Genomic DNA, 17,105 nt, shown 5'->3' on the forward strand with positions numbered 1-17,105 from the left:
CCTAAAAAAGGACCCAAATGAATGCTGTGACCTATACACCATGATTTGTAAACACATTTTGCAAACTGTAATGCTATGTTCAGAAATACTTCAGCATCCAAAGCTTTTCCTTCCTACAAAACTCTGAAGTACTTTTTGCATTAAAGAAAGACTACTTTTCCTGAAACAATTGCCCTTTCTTACTGGGCAATATTAGAAGTTACTTTTGTGTTTACTTTTGTGTTTACACTAAAATTTCTCCGGGAAAATGGAAAGATAAAGAAAAAACACAGAGAATCATCTACATGGAAGTAAAATATTTTGAAGATAGTGGACATTAATGAATTGCTAAGATCAAATGCAAGGCAAATTACAGCTTTGCTTAGTATGGAGAATTATGAAACTTGATATTTATTTCAAAAGAAATATGGTGTAATCCACCAGAACAAGCGCAGTTCTGTGCAGGCAAAGTCATTATTCTGAAGTTCTGTTTCTGAGATGCATGTTTGCAGCAGTTTGTATTTGCTAGGGAATACCTTTTTTCTTTAAATTTTCTAATGCAATACTAGAGGACATAAAACCAATGCAAATTATCAACTTGTAATTTTTTTTTTTCTGTTTTAGGGCCAATAACTGAGCTGCAAGAGATTGATCTTGTGGGTTTATGGGGAGGCCTTGAAGACCAGGAAGTTTGTGAGGAACTGAGTGAAAAGTTAGTCTTGTCTCAAACAGAAATTCCTGAGGGAGAGATTTCAGCATATCAGCCCGTGGGTGACAATAGACAATGTACATCTACAATGAGAACCAGTGTCAGAGAAGGTCTTTTTGAACAAATGGGCATGAGTGAACCTGAGACTGGAGGAATTTCTAAGGAAGAAAACCAAGCAGCAGAATCAAGCAATCCTGAAGCGAGAAAGGAAGGAGAGGACGCTGTGTCAGTGGTGAAAAGCACTGATTTTGAAGCTAATGATTTGGATGGAGATACAATACATAGTGAGAAATTCAGTTTCCACGAAGACATCAATACTGAGAGGCAAACTGAGCCTGCAAGTGCAGACAGACAGGAGGAAGCTTTCCCAGGATCAGCCTCTGCTGGGTACAGTCTCAGTAGAGATGGAGAACCTGGATCTGAAAAACAGGTGGAAGAGGAGTTTAGCCTGGGTAAAGAGCCTGATACAGAAACAAATAAGGAGAAAGATTATCATACCTCAGACAGAGAACCTGTCTCAGAAGGGCAAGTTAGTCAGGAGGAGAACAAATGGATTGCAGGGGCGACCAACACAATTTCAGGACCAACACCTGAAGCTACAACCATGACCTCAGAAGACAGAGCTGTGGCAGACATGGACATCATTGCTTCAAAACAGGGTGCTCCAGTTGCAGAGGTTGTGAAAGAAACTCCTGGAAGAAAAGAGAGTTTTTCTAGGCAGCCTGGCAGCCAGTTTGGCCAACAGACAAGCTCAGAGACAGGTCTGCAGGATGAGGACCTTCTGCAAGACCAGGGTAAAGGTAAAGCATTGTCCTTTATTCTGGCAGACCTTAATGTTTTTCAACATACACATCTGGACTGGTTTAACTATAGGTGTGTATTTAATCCATTTCAAAATTACTGAAAGGATGTGAGTGATTTCTTAATACACAATACCATACGCTTTGATATCTTAGCGTGGTGTTTTCTGCTAAAGTTTCAGAGCGTGTTCCTCTCAGAGGACCGCAGGTGAGTCACTTTGCTGGTGATCTGTATTCAAGGCGCTGAGTAGACACTTTAATTCAAGTAGGGACTTTCTGAAGCAGCAGCATTTTTATAACAATGAGAAACCTCATGTTCTGTTTCGCTCTGTAATATTAGCATAGCTAGACAGGAGCCTAAGCACATTAAATATAGAAAGGACTTTTAATAGTTTTTAGGCTGTGATTGCCCATAGAGACATATATTATCAGATCATATAGCAGGAACCTTTTCTTTTGATCTCTCACTGTGTTTCCAAAGGGCTATCATACTTCTTAATTGTGTACAAAGCCCTTGTTCTAGCAAGGCTGTGGTTGGGCAACTGTGTGTTTCCTAAGAGGTATTTAAGGACCAAACTCCTTGCTAGCACTCTGTGAATACACTCTTATGTCTCACATATTAAAGCACTACAAGAACTGGGTCTACATTGCCAGATCAGTCTAGTGACAGACTTGCTACGTAAAGGTCTGTAAAGCTGATAGTAGAGCCCATTGGTACCTACAGCTTTCTGTGGTAAACTTCCAGCATTCAGCACTCGCCTGTCATTCAGCCAGTCCCTGGATGTGCATCCTGCATCGCTTGGGCCATGCAGTACTTCAGAGCAGACTCCCACCCTGTTCTCGCAGAAACAATGGTCTGGTGGTATGATGCTCTTTGAGAGAAAGGTGGATGGAAACAAGGAAACTGAATACCATTTTGAACCTTGGAAAAGAATTTATCTTATTACTCTTGCTAAAATGGATATTTGTAGCTGGCTTAAGAAAAGTAACAATTACCAGGTGAATTTCAGGAAGTCGTATTTCCAGACGGTGAAAATAAATAGCTACTGATAACAAGGCTAACTCCAGACACAGAGGTAGATTTTACATATTAATCAGCTGGATGCTCAGACTAGTAAGCTCTGGTTCACAGAACATTTCTTTTTAAAATTGCAGGTCCAGCACACTCAGACAGACAGGATTCTCCAGCTAAAGCTAGCCAGGAGTTTGAAGCACCATGGTCAGGTGACTGCTTGTGTCAGCTCTTTTCATCTGCTTTAGAAATTACAGCTTGGATATATGTATTTAAAAGCTTTTAAAAAAGCTGTATCTTGTGTCTTTGCTAAAAGCTTATTATCATTACAAGGTATATTTTATTTTTCATCAGGTGACCTTCTGACTTGTGACCTAAGTTGCAGGTACAGCAGCTATGGAGCAACAATTCCAGAGGACTGGATGTGTGAGAACACGAGATTTCAAAGTATTTGGTCACAAAGTTTTGTGTTCACTTGGGCACATAGTGGCTGGCAGTGTCTGCAGACATGCCACTACTGCTGCGAGCTGAAAGTTTGGGCAAGAATATAAACACTAATTCCTGAAGCTGACTTCAAGACAAAAGCAGTGCAGTCTTTGTCTCAGAAGGCCACTTGCTGTGTAACAGTAATTTCAGCTCACCTGTATTCAGTGATTTGAACTGGTTGTATGATAGTATCCACGCTAGACTGGAGCATAAATCTGAAGCGATACTATTAGAAAAGTATAAATAGATTAAGGCCTTTAGTCAGCATGGAGTCAGTGGGCATCCAGCCTTACTTTCACTGGGTAGGCAGTGCAGGATTCAGGACCGTGTTGGTATCTGCCACGTGGCTGGCTTTAGGGCAGCATTTGGCTTCCTGCGACACACTGTGCTGTCTGCCTTTCAGACTTACGTCCCTTCATGGCAGAGATTCAGAACCGTTGGGCTGCTTGTACTAGGAGTGCCTTTGATGAAAGCTGCCTCGACCTGCCACAGTTTGTACAGCTCATGGAGACATTTGTTGGTGAAGACATTTCTCTGCCTACTGTGAAGAGGCTTATTGCATTTATCAAAGAAGAATACAAACAGACAGAAGAGGAAAAAATGGAACAAGTAAAAAAAGTAAATATTGATAAGTTTTGCTGATCCCATGTCCAAACAAAAAACAAGCAAATGCCTACAGACACTGACAAAGTCAACTTTTAATCTCATGCTGGCAGAGCTATTCACTTGCAGCCTTGTATTCTCTCTTTCTTCAAGAAATCTTTCACCCCTTTGTTTTCATATGGATCCTCCCTCCCTAGCCCTCAGCTCTAGAAGTGATGACAGCCTCATCCTTTAAGAGGTTGTCTGTCTGTTCTGGAGCTGCATGCAGTGACACGGCAGGTTGACAGTCAATTATGAAAGAGCTCACAACATTCCATTCTGCTTATTCACCTTTATAATAGCCAAGAACCTGATCCCTGGCCTACTGCACTGGTATGTATGTATGAGGTTGTGGATGTTTTGGGGAGGATTTTAAAACAAGAGTGTTTGTTTTTGCTGTGTGCATGGCTGTATGTGAATATGCACATGCTTCACATTTAAGCTGTAAGGTGCTCCTACCATGTGTATTCCCCTTCAGCAATATCTTCATGGGCAGCATCAGGGTGTCCCGTATCAATTCAGAGTACAGATAGATTTCATGGTGGGTCTGTCCATAGTAGCCTCTCTAGCTGCATTTTCCTTAGACTTCTTTCCAGTTTCCCTCTGTGCTGCTGACCTAATTTGGATGAGATATTGGATCTGATGGCTTTACTGTCCTCATGCTGAACACAACACACACTGCCAGTATTTTGACCTTTGAGAGGATTCCACTCCAGCCATTTATCACTGTATGCTGTGCAAAGAACGGGTTTAAAGGACAAACTGTACATGCATTTGCTTGGAGCCCCCACACTTCAGGGCAGCACCAGCAAAATATCAATGCATGGAAGTACAAACTGTCAAATCTTTGGGTGTTACTAACAAGGCTGTGGTTAGTTCTTGCTGCAAAGACATTTGTATACTGGGAAACTTACACTTACCTGAGTTGATCTCACCTTAGATCCAGCACAGGCTTCATTTCTTCACTGTGAAATAACAGTCTGCAGTGCTGATTCTGCCTGGTAAAACTGAACTGTCGGCTGTGTTTAGTGTTTTCAGGTATCTCCCAAATTTAATGATTTATCTCGAAGTCTGAGCTATGTATTTACAGATTTGGCCTGACCCATAGGAAATACTGTATTTTCCATATTTGGGTAGACACTGAGCATCAGTATCCAGGAATTATCAAAGAGCAGCTGTTCCTCTGTTGTAGGTTCACCGCAACTCTTACTTGGCCCAACGGAAACTGCTTTTGGAGGCACTTTTTGAGAAGTGGGACAACAATGCGTGCGGGTTTCTGGACCTGGAAGAGGTGGATGCTGTTCTAAGCACATTCAAGGAAGGGATGGAAAAAGAGGCCTTGAGGACGGGTAAGGAGAGATCTCTGCTCTGAGAGAACAATGTCAGCACAGTAGGCCTTGAACCATTCGATGACAGTGCTAATGAAGTTGTTGGCAAGCACCACTTATTGTCTGTCTTTGCAAGCAGTTGTAAGCATACAAGGTATGATGTATAAACTGAAAAGGAATAGTTATCCAGAGCTACTTGTTAATGCATAGCTCCATCCTCTCCTCCTGTGCGAGACTCCTCTGTGACAGATTCCCAGTCAGAGAGGTAGCCCAATGCCTTCATCACATATTGTGATGTGTTGAAAAATTATTTCAGCTGTAATATGCAATATATATAGTTATGATATGGCAGTGAAAAACACACATGAAGCTTCAGGACACATTTTGCATTTTTAGTCTAGCCTGTCTGTGTTATCCAGGTATAGATACATTCTACTGTGCTATCTGCAGGAACATGTGTCATAGGAGAGAACACCAGCTTTCCTTATGGGGCTCAAATAGCCTTTAGTAATCCACACTGTTACACAGCTCTCATGAATTAGATAGCAGCTTGGAGTCTCACTTCTCTGTTGGTTCATTTCTCTGAATAAACTTAGCAAATTTGGTCCTTGACAGAGTAGGCTTGGGTCAGGCAGAAGTGCTGCAGGTCCACCTGGACCTGTCTGGCAGCCTCATACATATTAACATGTGGGCATTAGGTGCTCTGAAATAATGTATTAGCAGTGAAGAACATGTCTGCATGCGTGCTTGGGTGGAGAGGACTGGTTTATTCGTCTCCACGCATATCTTCATGTTGCTTGTTCTGCCAGATGTTACTGAAAATGGCTCATTTTGGCAGCAACCAAAATCTCTTTATTCTTTAGCTCACTTGAGGCAGCTGGTGGGGTGGGAAGCGCACCAGCATGCTATAGTTAATAATCTCCAGGCTGCACAGCCGCAGAAGAAACTGGCAGTTTACAGCTCTCATATTCAAAGCACGCCAGAACACACTACAGAAATATGGAAGGACATGGTCCTTTCCATGAAGGGCTCATAAACTAAAGGACAAATAACTAGAAAGATAGCATAGCAAAATCAATACCACATACACGCAACATAAAACTATTTCTAGCAGCTTCAACCTAATCTCTCAAAGCCATCACAGAATAAGCAGGTTTGAAGGAAGGGTTCACAGACATCGCACTCCTCCTGGATGAAAACACAGGGTAGAATTATTTGATTTTCCTTGCAAGTGAAAAGCGTAACGTTACAGATGTAATGGAACAATAATTCATTAGGCTGTGTCTCAGTAATGAAGGAACTGATCATGCTGTGTTCAACCCTGTGTGTATGTATTTCTTCAGCTCTTTCTTCAAAGACAGGAAAAAGTGGAGGTGAAAAATCCAAATATTCTTATACCATAAAAAGAAATTCTCTATCCTAGTTCTGTCAGCAAATCAGAAATTAAATTAAAAACCCCTGAATGTTCTTCAGGTGATGGTCAGGATAAGACAGCATGAACAGTCAGCTCCACCACGACTGGGGCCAGTTAGTACTTGCTACTTCTACAGCTGAGTGCTAAAATGCCCCCTGACTTCAGCGGGGGAAGGAGGCGGCTCTCAGCTCCCGTAAACACCGGTGTCTGGGGTGCCCTGAGAGGCCATCGGGGCAGCTCCCCGCCTGTTCCCGTCACTCGCAGCATTTTCTGTTACCCGTTCCTCACAGCTGACGGTGCGCACTGGTCGCGAAACGCCCCTGCTGAACAGCAGAGCCACGCTGCTAGGGACGTATCGTCGCTTGCTCAGGTCGCCGCTCGGAAGCGGCTGGAGGAATGGCTCTCGTTCCTTTTCTTTCCCTGCCGGGGGCCCGCGGGAGCTGAGCTGGGGCTGCAGAAGGAAGCGGCGGCGGCAGGGCCGGGGGTCCCGCGGTCCCGGGGCGGCGGCGGCTCCGGCCGCGGAGCGAGGGCACCCCCGTGAGCCCGGCGCCGGGAGCGGCTGCCGCGGGGTGGAAACCCGTTGACATTTTCATCCTCGGGCTGTCAGGTTTCCGAGCCTGAGATGAGTCCCGTTTGGCCTCAGGACCCCTGGGCACACTGGAAGTTTGTGAGCTACAATGAGCAGAGGAAAGCAGTTCTGGGGAATCACAGTTTGACCCTTGTGGCGTTCCTCCTTCCTCCAAGTGAATGGAAACTCTGCCAGACCTTTCTACTGCAGCTCGGCTGCCCGTATTTGGGCCAGCTCAGCTGCAAGCTCTGGGACATGAAAAAGGGGACTGGGGCAGGACTCCACTCCCCAGCCTTGGGGAAGATGGGAAGGAGCAGCCTCCGTGCAGTCATCTCTGCTTCTTCACTCCCCTGGGAGCTAACAGGCAGCACTTCATTATTTTAGATGTTTTTCATACTAATTTATTCTTCTAAACCGTGTATTTCTTATAAAAGCTCTCTTGCTCCTTCTGCTCCACACCTACATCTCTTGGTGCAGTACAGGCGATGCCGGGGCACTGTTCTCCTGACCTCTGTATAACTTCAGCAGAGCTTTCATTTTCTTTGCTCTTCATTTATGAGATTTAGCACAATACAAATGTTATTTCAATAATTCATCAAAGGCACCTAAAGAAAGGTAATTAAGAATGATAGTTACTTTGGAAGGCTTCAAAAGAAAACCGTAATGTCTGCAAGTATGGTATATAATGGAAAATCCAGGAATGTGAGTGGTCTGTGAAATCATCTGCAGATTCTGGCCTTTACATTTTTAATGGGATTGATGAATAGTTTTGCTGTAAGGTCTCAACTATTACTGTATGCAGAATGCCCACCTGCAACCCAGTCCCACCAGCCCCTCAAGCAACCATAAAATTTGGTTCTGATGTGAAGATACCTCTCATTTTTGATAACTCCAAGCAGCTTTCTTATTTTCCATTGACCTTTGCTGTTTACGTGTGTTGCAGAGGTACGAAAGGGGCCCAGGAGCAATGCCGTGCATGTTTCTTTCTCAGTAGGCGACTAAGTAGGCATCTAGAGGAAATGGTGCAGCCAGTCTTGAAGCTAGAGATGATGACCTATCAGGATGACAACTTACATTTAGCAGATAGCTGGGAGAAACCCAGAATGATGGACTGGAGCATTCCACCGAAAGCCAGTTTAGGTTTTCTTCATATTTTGCACGAGAAAAGCAGAACATTTTATTCAAATAGACTGTCCCTGTCTTATTTTCTGTTTCTTCTCCTAGCAAAGAAACACCTTTGCTCCCGTTACCCACAGCTCAGCAGAGTGGGGAAGCTATCCCCAAAGGCATTCCAGACTTTCCTTGAGTTAGTTGCTGCCGAGTTCACTGGCGATGAGGATGAAGGTATTGACAATTTGGTGGAATTTCTGACTGCAAGCGTGAAACGAAGTCGCATGGAGTGCCTGCAAAGCTTAGCCAGGAGGAGATGGCTGCACAATATCCAGCAAGCAGCTGAGACCAGCGGAGCAAGCATGGAGCCGGTTTACAAAGCAGTGTTTAAGGCCCTCTCGCAGGTACGCACCCCAGGGATTGGGGTTGGGATTGTGACACTGACTGCAGACCCTGGCGCATTTGAGTGGAACTCGCAAGCAGCGGGGGAAGCTGCTCTGAGGCTGGCTTCCTTGTGGCTTTCCGGACTTAGACGACGCTCAGGAGAGCCCATGGTTATGCACAGAAAGAGTCACAGGTCAGATCTGCAATACAAGAATTCTCATCCATGCTCTGCCAGTACAGAACGCATGCCAGGGATATCTCACTTTTTGAAGAGCTGACTTGGTTCAAATCTGGAAATCTATAGTTCTAGTTTTAGAGCTTCTGAAATGAAACACACCAGACTCAGTTTGGGACAAAGATGGTTAAATTGTAGTGGAGATATAGTTTAATTTTTAACTTGCAGCTGCAACTTCAGATGTTTGTCCTTCACCATTAAGTCCCTCCTCAAAGCAAAACTTCTCATAGTAGCTGAAGTGTTCTTACAACATTTAGGTTTGTAAATGTAGCAACTCTGACACTTGTTTGTCTGATTTTCCCTAAGGAACCTCCTATTGGAGAAGAAATCCATAAGAGTTTCACTTGGGCACAGGTTATAATTAGGGATTATTTTTATATGAGCTGCTCCCCATTAGCAGCAGGAAAAAAAGAAATCGATTTTCCTTGCCAATCGAAATATGAAGTGTTCTTGCTCATAGCTGAGTATACTGGTCAGGCACGATCACAGCACAGACACATGCATGTCATGCAGTTGGTGCATGACATACAAAATCAGTGACCCTAACTGCATCTCAGCAAAAATGAGGCAAGTGCTAAGTACATGAAATAAGTGTAACAGCCAATGGCTAATGTACATAATGCAATGGGAAACATTTTGTTGCTAGGATGCAGAAGCCCATGGGGATAACAAGAAGATCAGTGCATATATTGCCCTTTTGGAAGAGAACCAGCTCTCACCAGAGCGGGGACAGATTCTCCTACACTATGTGGCATGTACCGCAGATGATGCCCCATATGTTCTAAACCAGATACTTTACAGAGACATGAATGGAGTAAGGTAAGAAAAGCTGCAAATAACTGTTCCTTTTTCTCAGAAATGTTTGGAATGTGAGGATACCAGGCAGTGTTTGGGGTGCACTGGAAACAGAGCCTGATGGAGTACTCCAGAGACGAAATCTCCTCAGGGACTGTTGTGGAATGATTCATTATCGTATACATTCCCTTATACTTTGCACGGTCTACTTAGAACTGCTCTGTTTGAGATTTCACTCCTTTCCTTGGGGAGATTAGCTCATAGTCTAATAAATCTCATCCTTTAGCAAAAGTCTATTATATTTGGCCTACGTTTTCTGCTTTAAAAATTAATTCCCTTACACCCGTTTACATCCACAGGGTATTTTTTGAGAACAATGCTTTTCCTTCCGTAGAGTTTACACTATAAACAGCTTTCATGCCTCTTTACTTCTCATTTCCAAAAGCTAGACATATTTGCCTCCTTCTTTAAATATTGCTTCTTCTAATCTATTAAATATAACTGCTGCATGCTTCTGTATTCCCTTTCATTACATTCATTAGTTGATGGTTTAAAAATGTCCTAAGGATGAAAAGTGCCTTATTTATTGCCACTGTCTTTGGGATGCATGTGGTGAATGTGGTATTTCTGGGTGTGGTCAGAATAAGGAACAAACACCTTCCTTCTCTGATGCCAACAAACAGGGAGAGATCAAAGCTGCGGTATTTATTGCTTTGCTAAAGGTTTTCTGCTACTCTGAGCAAACTTCCTAAGTTTATTTTTCAGCTTTGCAGCTGTTGAAGAGGGGAAGCCAATCCATGTTCCAAGAGTTCAGCTCCATGGAAATATCCACTTCTGGAACTATGATCGCCCAGTGGAGGAGAGAAGAGGTTCACTCCTGGTCCTGCCGTTGCACGATGCTCGCTGGAGAGCCTTTGGCATTCTAGGACTTGACACTCTTCGGGACCAGCATGAGAAAACCATCTTTCTGGCCCATGAGATCAGTTTCTGTCAGGTGGGCACCATCAGAAAGCAGTTTGCTAGACCACTCTTCAGAAAACTGTGTAGGGACTGTGTGACTTTTACATTTTCATTCTGCGTAAATGTAAGCTGTACAACTAAGAAAAGAACTGTGGGTCCCTTTCTACTGTATATGGTGCAAGTGGTATGTCTTCCCAATTAGTATCTTACCTGTAATTGATAATGAGGTATCGCTTCATCAATAATTTATTTAAGCTTCTCCTGACTAGTAAATTAATCGCATTTTTGTGCAAAGCTCAAAGATAGTAGCTTTTATTTCCTGAAGCTCTGAACCTCCTATTTGTGTTTGTTTCCATAAAGTGGCATGAAACCTTACTTTTTACATGGCGGACTAATTATAAGCAACAGCAGGCGGAATTTCTTTGGGATGCTCTTTCGAATCAGCCTCATTGTGGATGCTTGGTGTGGGCAGCAGGGAGCGCAGCAAGCCAACGTTACCAGTCAGTTTGGCTATTTCCGCTAAAAACCAGCTTTGTCTGCTTTAGGACTTGGCTGTGACCCGGGTGCTCTGGACATTTAGAGCCTGACTTGAGAAGGGACATTTTACAGTCGTTTTTCAGCTTTATAAGTTGTGATTGAAGTAACTTGTTACAACCATTTTGCTTCATTTTCCACATGAACATTTCCCCAGCTTTTTCCCCAAATCATGTGGAACTGTCTGGCTCATTTGGAGGATTCTGCTTTCACAGGGAGTTTCTCATGCGTTCAGCAAAGCCTACCACCACATCTGCACACTGGAAAATGTTCTACAAATGACTGTTACTGCTCTGGACTGGCTGTATCCCAGGGCACCCAGCATCCACACTGTTACTACATACCTAGTGGAGCCTGGCAAAGACAAGGTAAGCAGATTACTGCAGCGAAAAGGCCTGTAATAGTCAGGGGCTGATAAGGCTACTTCAGTGAGGACCTGCCATTTCTAGCTGCCTGTCATTTCACGGTGGTTTTATCATAAAAACTGAAGCCTGCCTGTGATTCTTGTGCCTGCCTATGCAACAAAAGGGCTGCAAAGGTAGAGATGGAACTTTCCCTCTCTGAAGGATGCCAGTCTTCATTCTTTTCATCCTCTCATGTAAAACGATTCAAGAGCACTGCTAGTATAGCTCCTTCTCCATGGGAAAAGGGAATATTCTCCTAATTCAGTGCTTACAGCTGCACAGCAACCAACAGAAAAAAACCCCACACCCATCCATCCATGCATAGGTTAGCCAACACTGCAAGTCTCTGCTAAAGCTTTGCTGTTCAGGACCTCCACAAAGGGAGATGCTCTTCTGTGGAGATTCTGTCCATGACAAAATTATGGTATTTTGTAGGAAAAAAGAATGTCCTAGCTAATGTATTAGCTCTTCATTCTGAACTAATGTCAGCAGCCAAGATGTGAATACGACTCAGGAAGCGGCTGCTCCCCATTAGCTAGCTTGTAAAGGCAGCCCCCCTCCCTGCAGATCATATTCCAGTTGTTGAGAAGGCACTAGGGCCCTGGGAAGCTTCGCATTTCATATACAAGAGAGTGAAGAAGATGAAAAGTGTATGCAATATTTAGGACTGATCCTGTGTCATCACAAAGTCTGTATGACATCTGCTGTAGCCATAATTCAGCTGCTTCCTCTGATAAGCATGGTTTATGTTGGCAGCTCTCTGTTGTCATTGCAGGCTCTGCACTGTTCCCTTGTTAGCTGCTGGATAGCCAGGGCATTTGCTCCCCTCTGTGCTTTTCACATGTCAAGGCACACTGACACAAACATGACATGAGAAAGAGGACTGCAGGGGGATGGGAGAAACATGGGAAACCTCTTCTTGCTCTGTGGGAGTTCCTCAGCGTGGAGCCTGGGGATGGGTTAGTCTGGCTGAGGGAGGTCCAGGGCACATTCTTCAAGCATCTTGAGCAATACGCTCTGGGAATAAAACCAAGCATTGTTGGGAGTTGCCTTTAAACCGTCCCATTGCACTTGAATGCACATAGGAGTTTCCTTTAAGAAATAAACAATTTCCTCCCTCTCCAAGCTTCAAAATGGCTGTTCCTTTCTTGGATGCAGCTAAACCTCCCTTTTCTTTCTGGCAGACATGGGACTACGCTCTGCGCAAGATGATGACTGCAGATAATACAGGACAAAAAGAAATTCATAGCTCTCCTGTTCTCCTCCTCAGAAAAGAAAACCTCTTAAGGTAGGCTCCAGCACCTGCAATTGGACAAATCACCTCTGCTGCTAGACTCCAGCCTGCATCAGGCATCATCCACATTATGTAAAGCCCACGGTAATGCAACCCTGCCAGAGTGTAGCTCTCTCACTATCAAGGCTTGTAGTGCTTATGCATGTGACAGTGAATTATGAAGGAGTAAGGAGTATTTTCTCTTTAAGTTTAGGCCTGCAAAACGTAACTTCCAACTTAATGCTCACCAGCTGAGCTGTCAAGCAAGCTCTACGTCTGCTGTGAAATGTTTGGAGGATTAGAGCCTGCACTGAAGCATTTTGGTCTTTAGAATAATCTGTCCTTTTTCCTGGCCATATTAGTCTCATTTCCTTCAGCTATCTGTTTCCTTCCACTGCCAAGATCCTCACAGACTTCTCTTTTAAGCATATCATCCTTGTTGTCAAAGTTGGTTGAACAGCCATTTGCTGTTCCAGCAGATGTTCTTACTTTTTATAAAACTCTGTAGAACAAATGTCAACATGGTTACAAATAGGGAACTGTTTTTAAAGCAAAGTTTGTTAAATTCTTATGATTTTCAGCAATTGCCTTAGCTAAGCAATATTGTGTTCCACCATGCTATTTTCTCCTCTTTGTATATGGCTTGAGTGATACTTAAAGCTGTGCATATTTCAGTTCAAGGAAATAAACAATGATTTAGTAATGTAATACCTTTGTTTTAACAACAAGAGATTAACAGAATCTTACTAAAATATGCTAAATAAATTACCAAAAGAAATTAGAATGATAAAGTCTAGTACATTTTCCTCTCTTTACTCTCAGAGATTACCTGTTTAAGTGCATCGACAGCTCAGTGGTCATTCGCACTTCTGTCTGTGGAGAATGCCACATTGCAGTGCCTCTCCGTGACCTATCAGGACAAGCTCTTGGCGTATTTGATATCAGCATTGGACACTACCAGAAATTACCACCTCACGAACACAAAGACCTGCAGAGAATGCTAAAGATGGCCCAAGCTGCCTGCTCCGAGATACTGAAGATGTCTTCAGAGGAAACAGAACCTACCTACGTACTGGGTATTGTGCATATAGAGCCAAGATAATTTTTTTAGAAGTGAAATTAGGAATCTCAGTAAAACCACATCTAAAGTATCATTCCTACAAGTATGAGAAGACAAATGCAAAGCTTTGGTACACATAAACTACTCCTGAGCAAGCCTAAGTGCTTAGCAGAGTATGGTTAAACAGAATGTTTAAGTTTTGTCTCTGGTTCACAGGGTATTTTGTGCCCAAGTCCCACTGAAATCAAAGGTGTGAAGCAAGGTGCTTTGTTTTATCAGGGATCTAGCGTGTCCTCTTCAGAACTGCCCCAACTAAGATAAAAAGAATTTTAATGTCCATAACTACCTGCATGTCTGAACCCTCCACAGTCGCAGGACCTCTGCTTGCCCCTGAGGCAAGTTTTGTCTCCTTCTCAAGCACATACCCATTTAAAAAATTTTGTGGGATACTTGGGCTGTACACAAATCAATCAGTCAAGGAGACAGAGAGATAATCATAAAGCGGGCAGAACCTTTCAGTCAATAACATAAATCTTGAGTAGCAGATGTTTCTAAGAAACTTCTTGAAAGGTTTGCTTTTGATTCCAGAGGCAGAACGCGTGGCAAATTTGAGGCATGGGGGGATTCTGTTCCACCGGATCATGCTGCAGGACCTGCGCGAGTGTGTCCAGAAACTCAGTGCTGAGAGCTTTGCTGAAATAAAGAGCTGTGTAGAACCGCCGGCTCTGGGACATAACATAGTTAAGGCTGTGCTGTTGCTTCTCCATCCAGACTGGAAGGGCTCAGAGAAGATTGAGAACTGGAGTCAGTGTAAACTGGTGAGACTTCAAAATGTTGAGACTTTGTTTTCTGTTCTTCCTCCTCGAAGAAGATACAGTGGAATTTGCCATGGGTGAATTGGTAGTGAAATAATTCGTTAGCTACAGATTTCCTATATGCTTGTCTTAGCCATCTTTAATTCTGCAACACGCTCTTCAGTTTTTCACCGCCACCTGACTCTTTGTTCTCTGCATTGCAGAAACTTGATGACAATTTGATTCAGAAGATTTATTGCTTTGATCCAACTGCTGCATCTGTGCAAGTTCAAGCAGAGCTGGTGCTGGACTGCATCACTGGTAAATATCATAAACTGAATGTGAAATTACCAGACGCAGCTCAGCAATGAAAGTGTCAGGGGCAGTCTTCAGCTGTGTGCTTTTAAGGTCCTTACTTCAGAAATTAACTTTCATTTCACAATAGATTAAACAACAGATAAAGGGTCCTAAATATCTGCAGTCTTTTTTGGTCAATAAAAGTCAACCTGTTAAATTTAGAATCAAAATTCACTGCCTTAAGGGAAAAGGAGCAGGTCAGCTTTGAAACCTACCAGAACAAGTGATCTCATTGTAAACCTCCAGATAAACATATTAAGAATGATCGTTCTTTTGGTAAGCAAATCTACTCCAGACCTCCATGCCCTGCCCTAGGGACTGACCCAGCTCCAAACAGCAACATGACTGTGGGAGGACAGTGTGAGCCCTCCTCTTTGTAAACACCATCTGCCAGGTACTTAATATACTCACTGGGCATGTACAGGAGATGGTTTTCAGTCTGTCTTTCTCTCCTTTAATGAATGTGAGCTTTGTTGGTGCCAGAGCAGCCAAGAGGTTATTATTATTTGCAATATCCCTGCAAGAGAAATGACTCTTGTTCTTGTTGAGATCCCTCCCTTGATGATCTAGTGCCAGGCTGAGGGGCCTGTTAAAAATCAAATGTGGACAAGACTTGTTAATTTAGCTGGGGATATTTATCAACAGTACCCTGCCTACTGATGAAGAGTGAACACTTAATGCAGTCATGGTTCCTTTTCATGTGTTCTCCTTATACATACTAATTCACTGGAAAGAACGAAGCAGGCCTAGAGCATCCAGTCTTCCTCCAGTTAGGGATGTAGGTGTAACTAAAATAATGCAGCTCTGGCAAACTGCTGGTATGCGACAAAAAGTTAGTTTCCCAGGATGGAACTTACTCTGAGAGAGTAGTGTCAGATCAGCGGTGTGAATACAGGTGTAACTCAGTTATAGGAAATCCTTTAAAGTGAACATCAGATAATGCCTGTATGTTCCATGTACGTGTGCTGTAATATAGAACAGAGCACAAACCAACCCACGCTCTGTTGACAGAGCAACCTTTAATGGCGTGATTCTGTCGTGACCTTTAGTAGCAGTAAAAGAGCTTTGAAGGATGATTATGCTTAAATCTGAGCTTGGGAAAAAAGCGCACTTTTTGTGATGTCAAACAACAATTTCTTAACAACACTTATAGTTGTATTAAATGTTTAGCATGAAAATATAGCAGGGTACTTTGTACAACAGGGGACCTACCACAACACAAAATAAATTCTAATAAAAAGGCAACACTCCCGTGCTTGACCAGTCACTGTCCCAATAACGCCATGCGCTTTTCAGAGCATCACCATTTTCCAGGGTGCAATTCCTGGCCTCAGGGAAAGCCCCACTGACGGGATGATCTTTTCAGGACATGGTTTAGCAGGCGTGGTGCTGCTGGGTTGACGTTGGACTTGATCTTAGAGGTCTGTTCCAATCTTAATGTTTCTGTGGTTCTACAATCTTCTGTTCAGTCGTGTAGCCACACCAGTGACGGTTTTGACCTCTCCTCTTCGCTGCAGGCATACGCGGAGCGGCAGCGGTGCAGCCGGGCTCCGTGCCCGCCGAGTGCCTGTGCGGCTGGGTGCAGACCTGCCTGGCGCTCGCAGCGCCCAACGCCCCTCCGTCCGCAGCCCCCGCAGCACCCAGCTCCCTCGCGCCGCCGGTCACGTCTCCGGAGTCCCCGTCCAGCCGCACTGATCCCCCTGTTTGACGTCTTTTATTCCATTAACTGTTGCTTTTTTATGCATAGCTACTAAGTATTTGTTGTTAAAATGACAGGAAGCCTGTTAGGGATCATTAAGAAAAAGCAATAAAAACATTAAAGGAAACTATTTTGCAACTGTATCTACTAAACTTTAAAACCTCGATTGCATTTTCTTCTTTTAAATTAATTCTGATGAGAGCAAGCGAGGCAGGGGCGAGTTTATGATGAACAAGCTACAACACTCATAAATGAGACAGCAAAAATTGTCAAGATTCAGGCTCCTTCAGTTACTTTTTAGGAATAATTTTAAATACAGGTTGTTAATCAGCATTCTGTCACCTTCTTCTGAATGCATTGCGGCAAAGCCCTACACTTTTAATACAGCAAAAAAAAACTTTCTTGTTGGGAAGAAGCCTGAGATTACAGCCAACCGTGCTGTCGGCAGCAAGATTTCATCTTTCCAATAATGCTTCTTTTGGCAGAATCACTTTTTTAATAAAATTTTGGGAAATTAAGCTCCTCTTTCTTTCGTCAGCAACAAGCGACGTCTCCGGGCGGG

General features: G+C 43.5%; 1 protein-coding gene across 1 annotated transcript in view; it reads left to right on the forward strand.

Moving 5' to 3' along the window:
* The window catches only part of EFCAB5 (EF-hand calcium binding domain 5), a 42,372-nt gene extending 25,311 nt beyond the window's left edge, over positions 1 to 17,061 (forward strand). Inside the window, exons 9-21 of the mRNA XM_075440042.1 lie at positions 604 to 1,488; positions 2,644 to 2,712; positions 3,390 to 3,604; positions 4,821 to 4,977; positions 8,163 to 8,452; positions 9,314 to 9,486; positions 10,228 to 10,456; positions 11,172 to 11,324; positions 12,545 to 12,648; positions 13,456 to 13,709; positions 14,282 to 14,511; positions 14,712 to 14,808; positions 16,362 to 17,061. Of these exons, the coding sequence (XP_075296157.1) occupies positions 604 to 1,488; positions 2,644 to 2,712; positions 3,390 to 3,604; positions 4,821 to 4,977; positions 8,163 to 8,452; positions 9,314 to 9,486; positions 10,228 to 10,456; positions 11,172 to 11,324; positions 12,545 to 12,648; positions 13,456 to 13,709; positions 14,282 to 14,511; positions 14,712 to 14,808; positions 16,362 to 16,552 (3,047 nt within the window). The 3' untranslated portion in view covers positions 16,553 to 17,061. The remainder of the gene's footprint in view (positions 1 to 603; positions 1,489 to 2,643; positions 2,713 to 3,389; positions 3,605 to 4,820; positions 4,978 to 8,162; positions 8,453 to 9,313; positions 9,487 to 10,227; positions 10,457 to 11,171; positions 11,325 to 12,544; positions 12,649 to 13,455; positions 13,710 to 14,281; positions 14,512 to 14,711; positions 14,809 to 16,361) is intronic.
* Positions 17,062 to 17,105: the final 44 nt, after the last annotated feature.

Source organism: Opisthocomus hoazin, chromosome 20, assembly GCF_030867145.1.
Source record: "Opisthocomus hoazin isolate bOpiHoa1 chromosome 20, bOpiHoa1.hap1, whole genome shotgun sequence".
Taxonomy (NCBI): Eukaryota; Metazoa; Chordata; class Aves; order Opisthocomiformes; family Opisthocomidae; genus Opisthocomus; species Opisthocomus hoazin.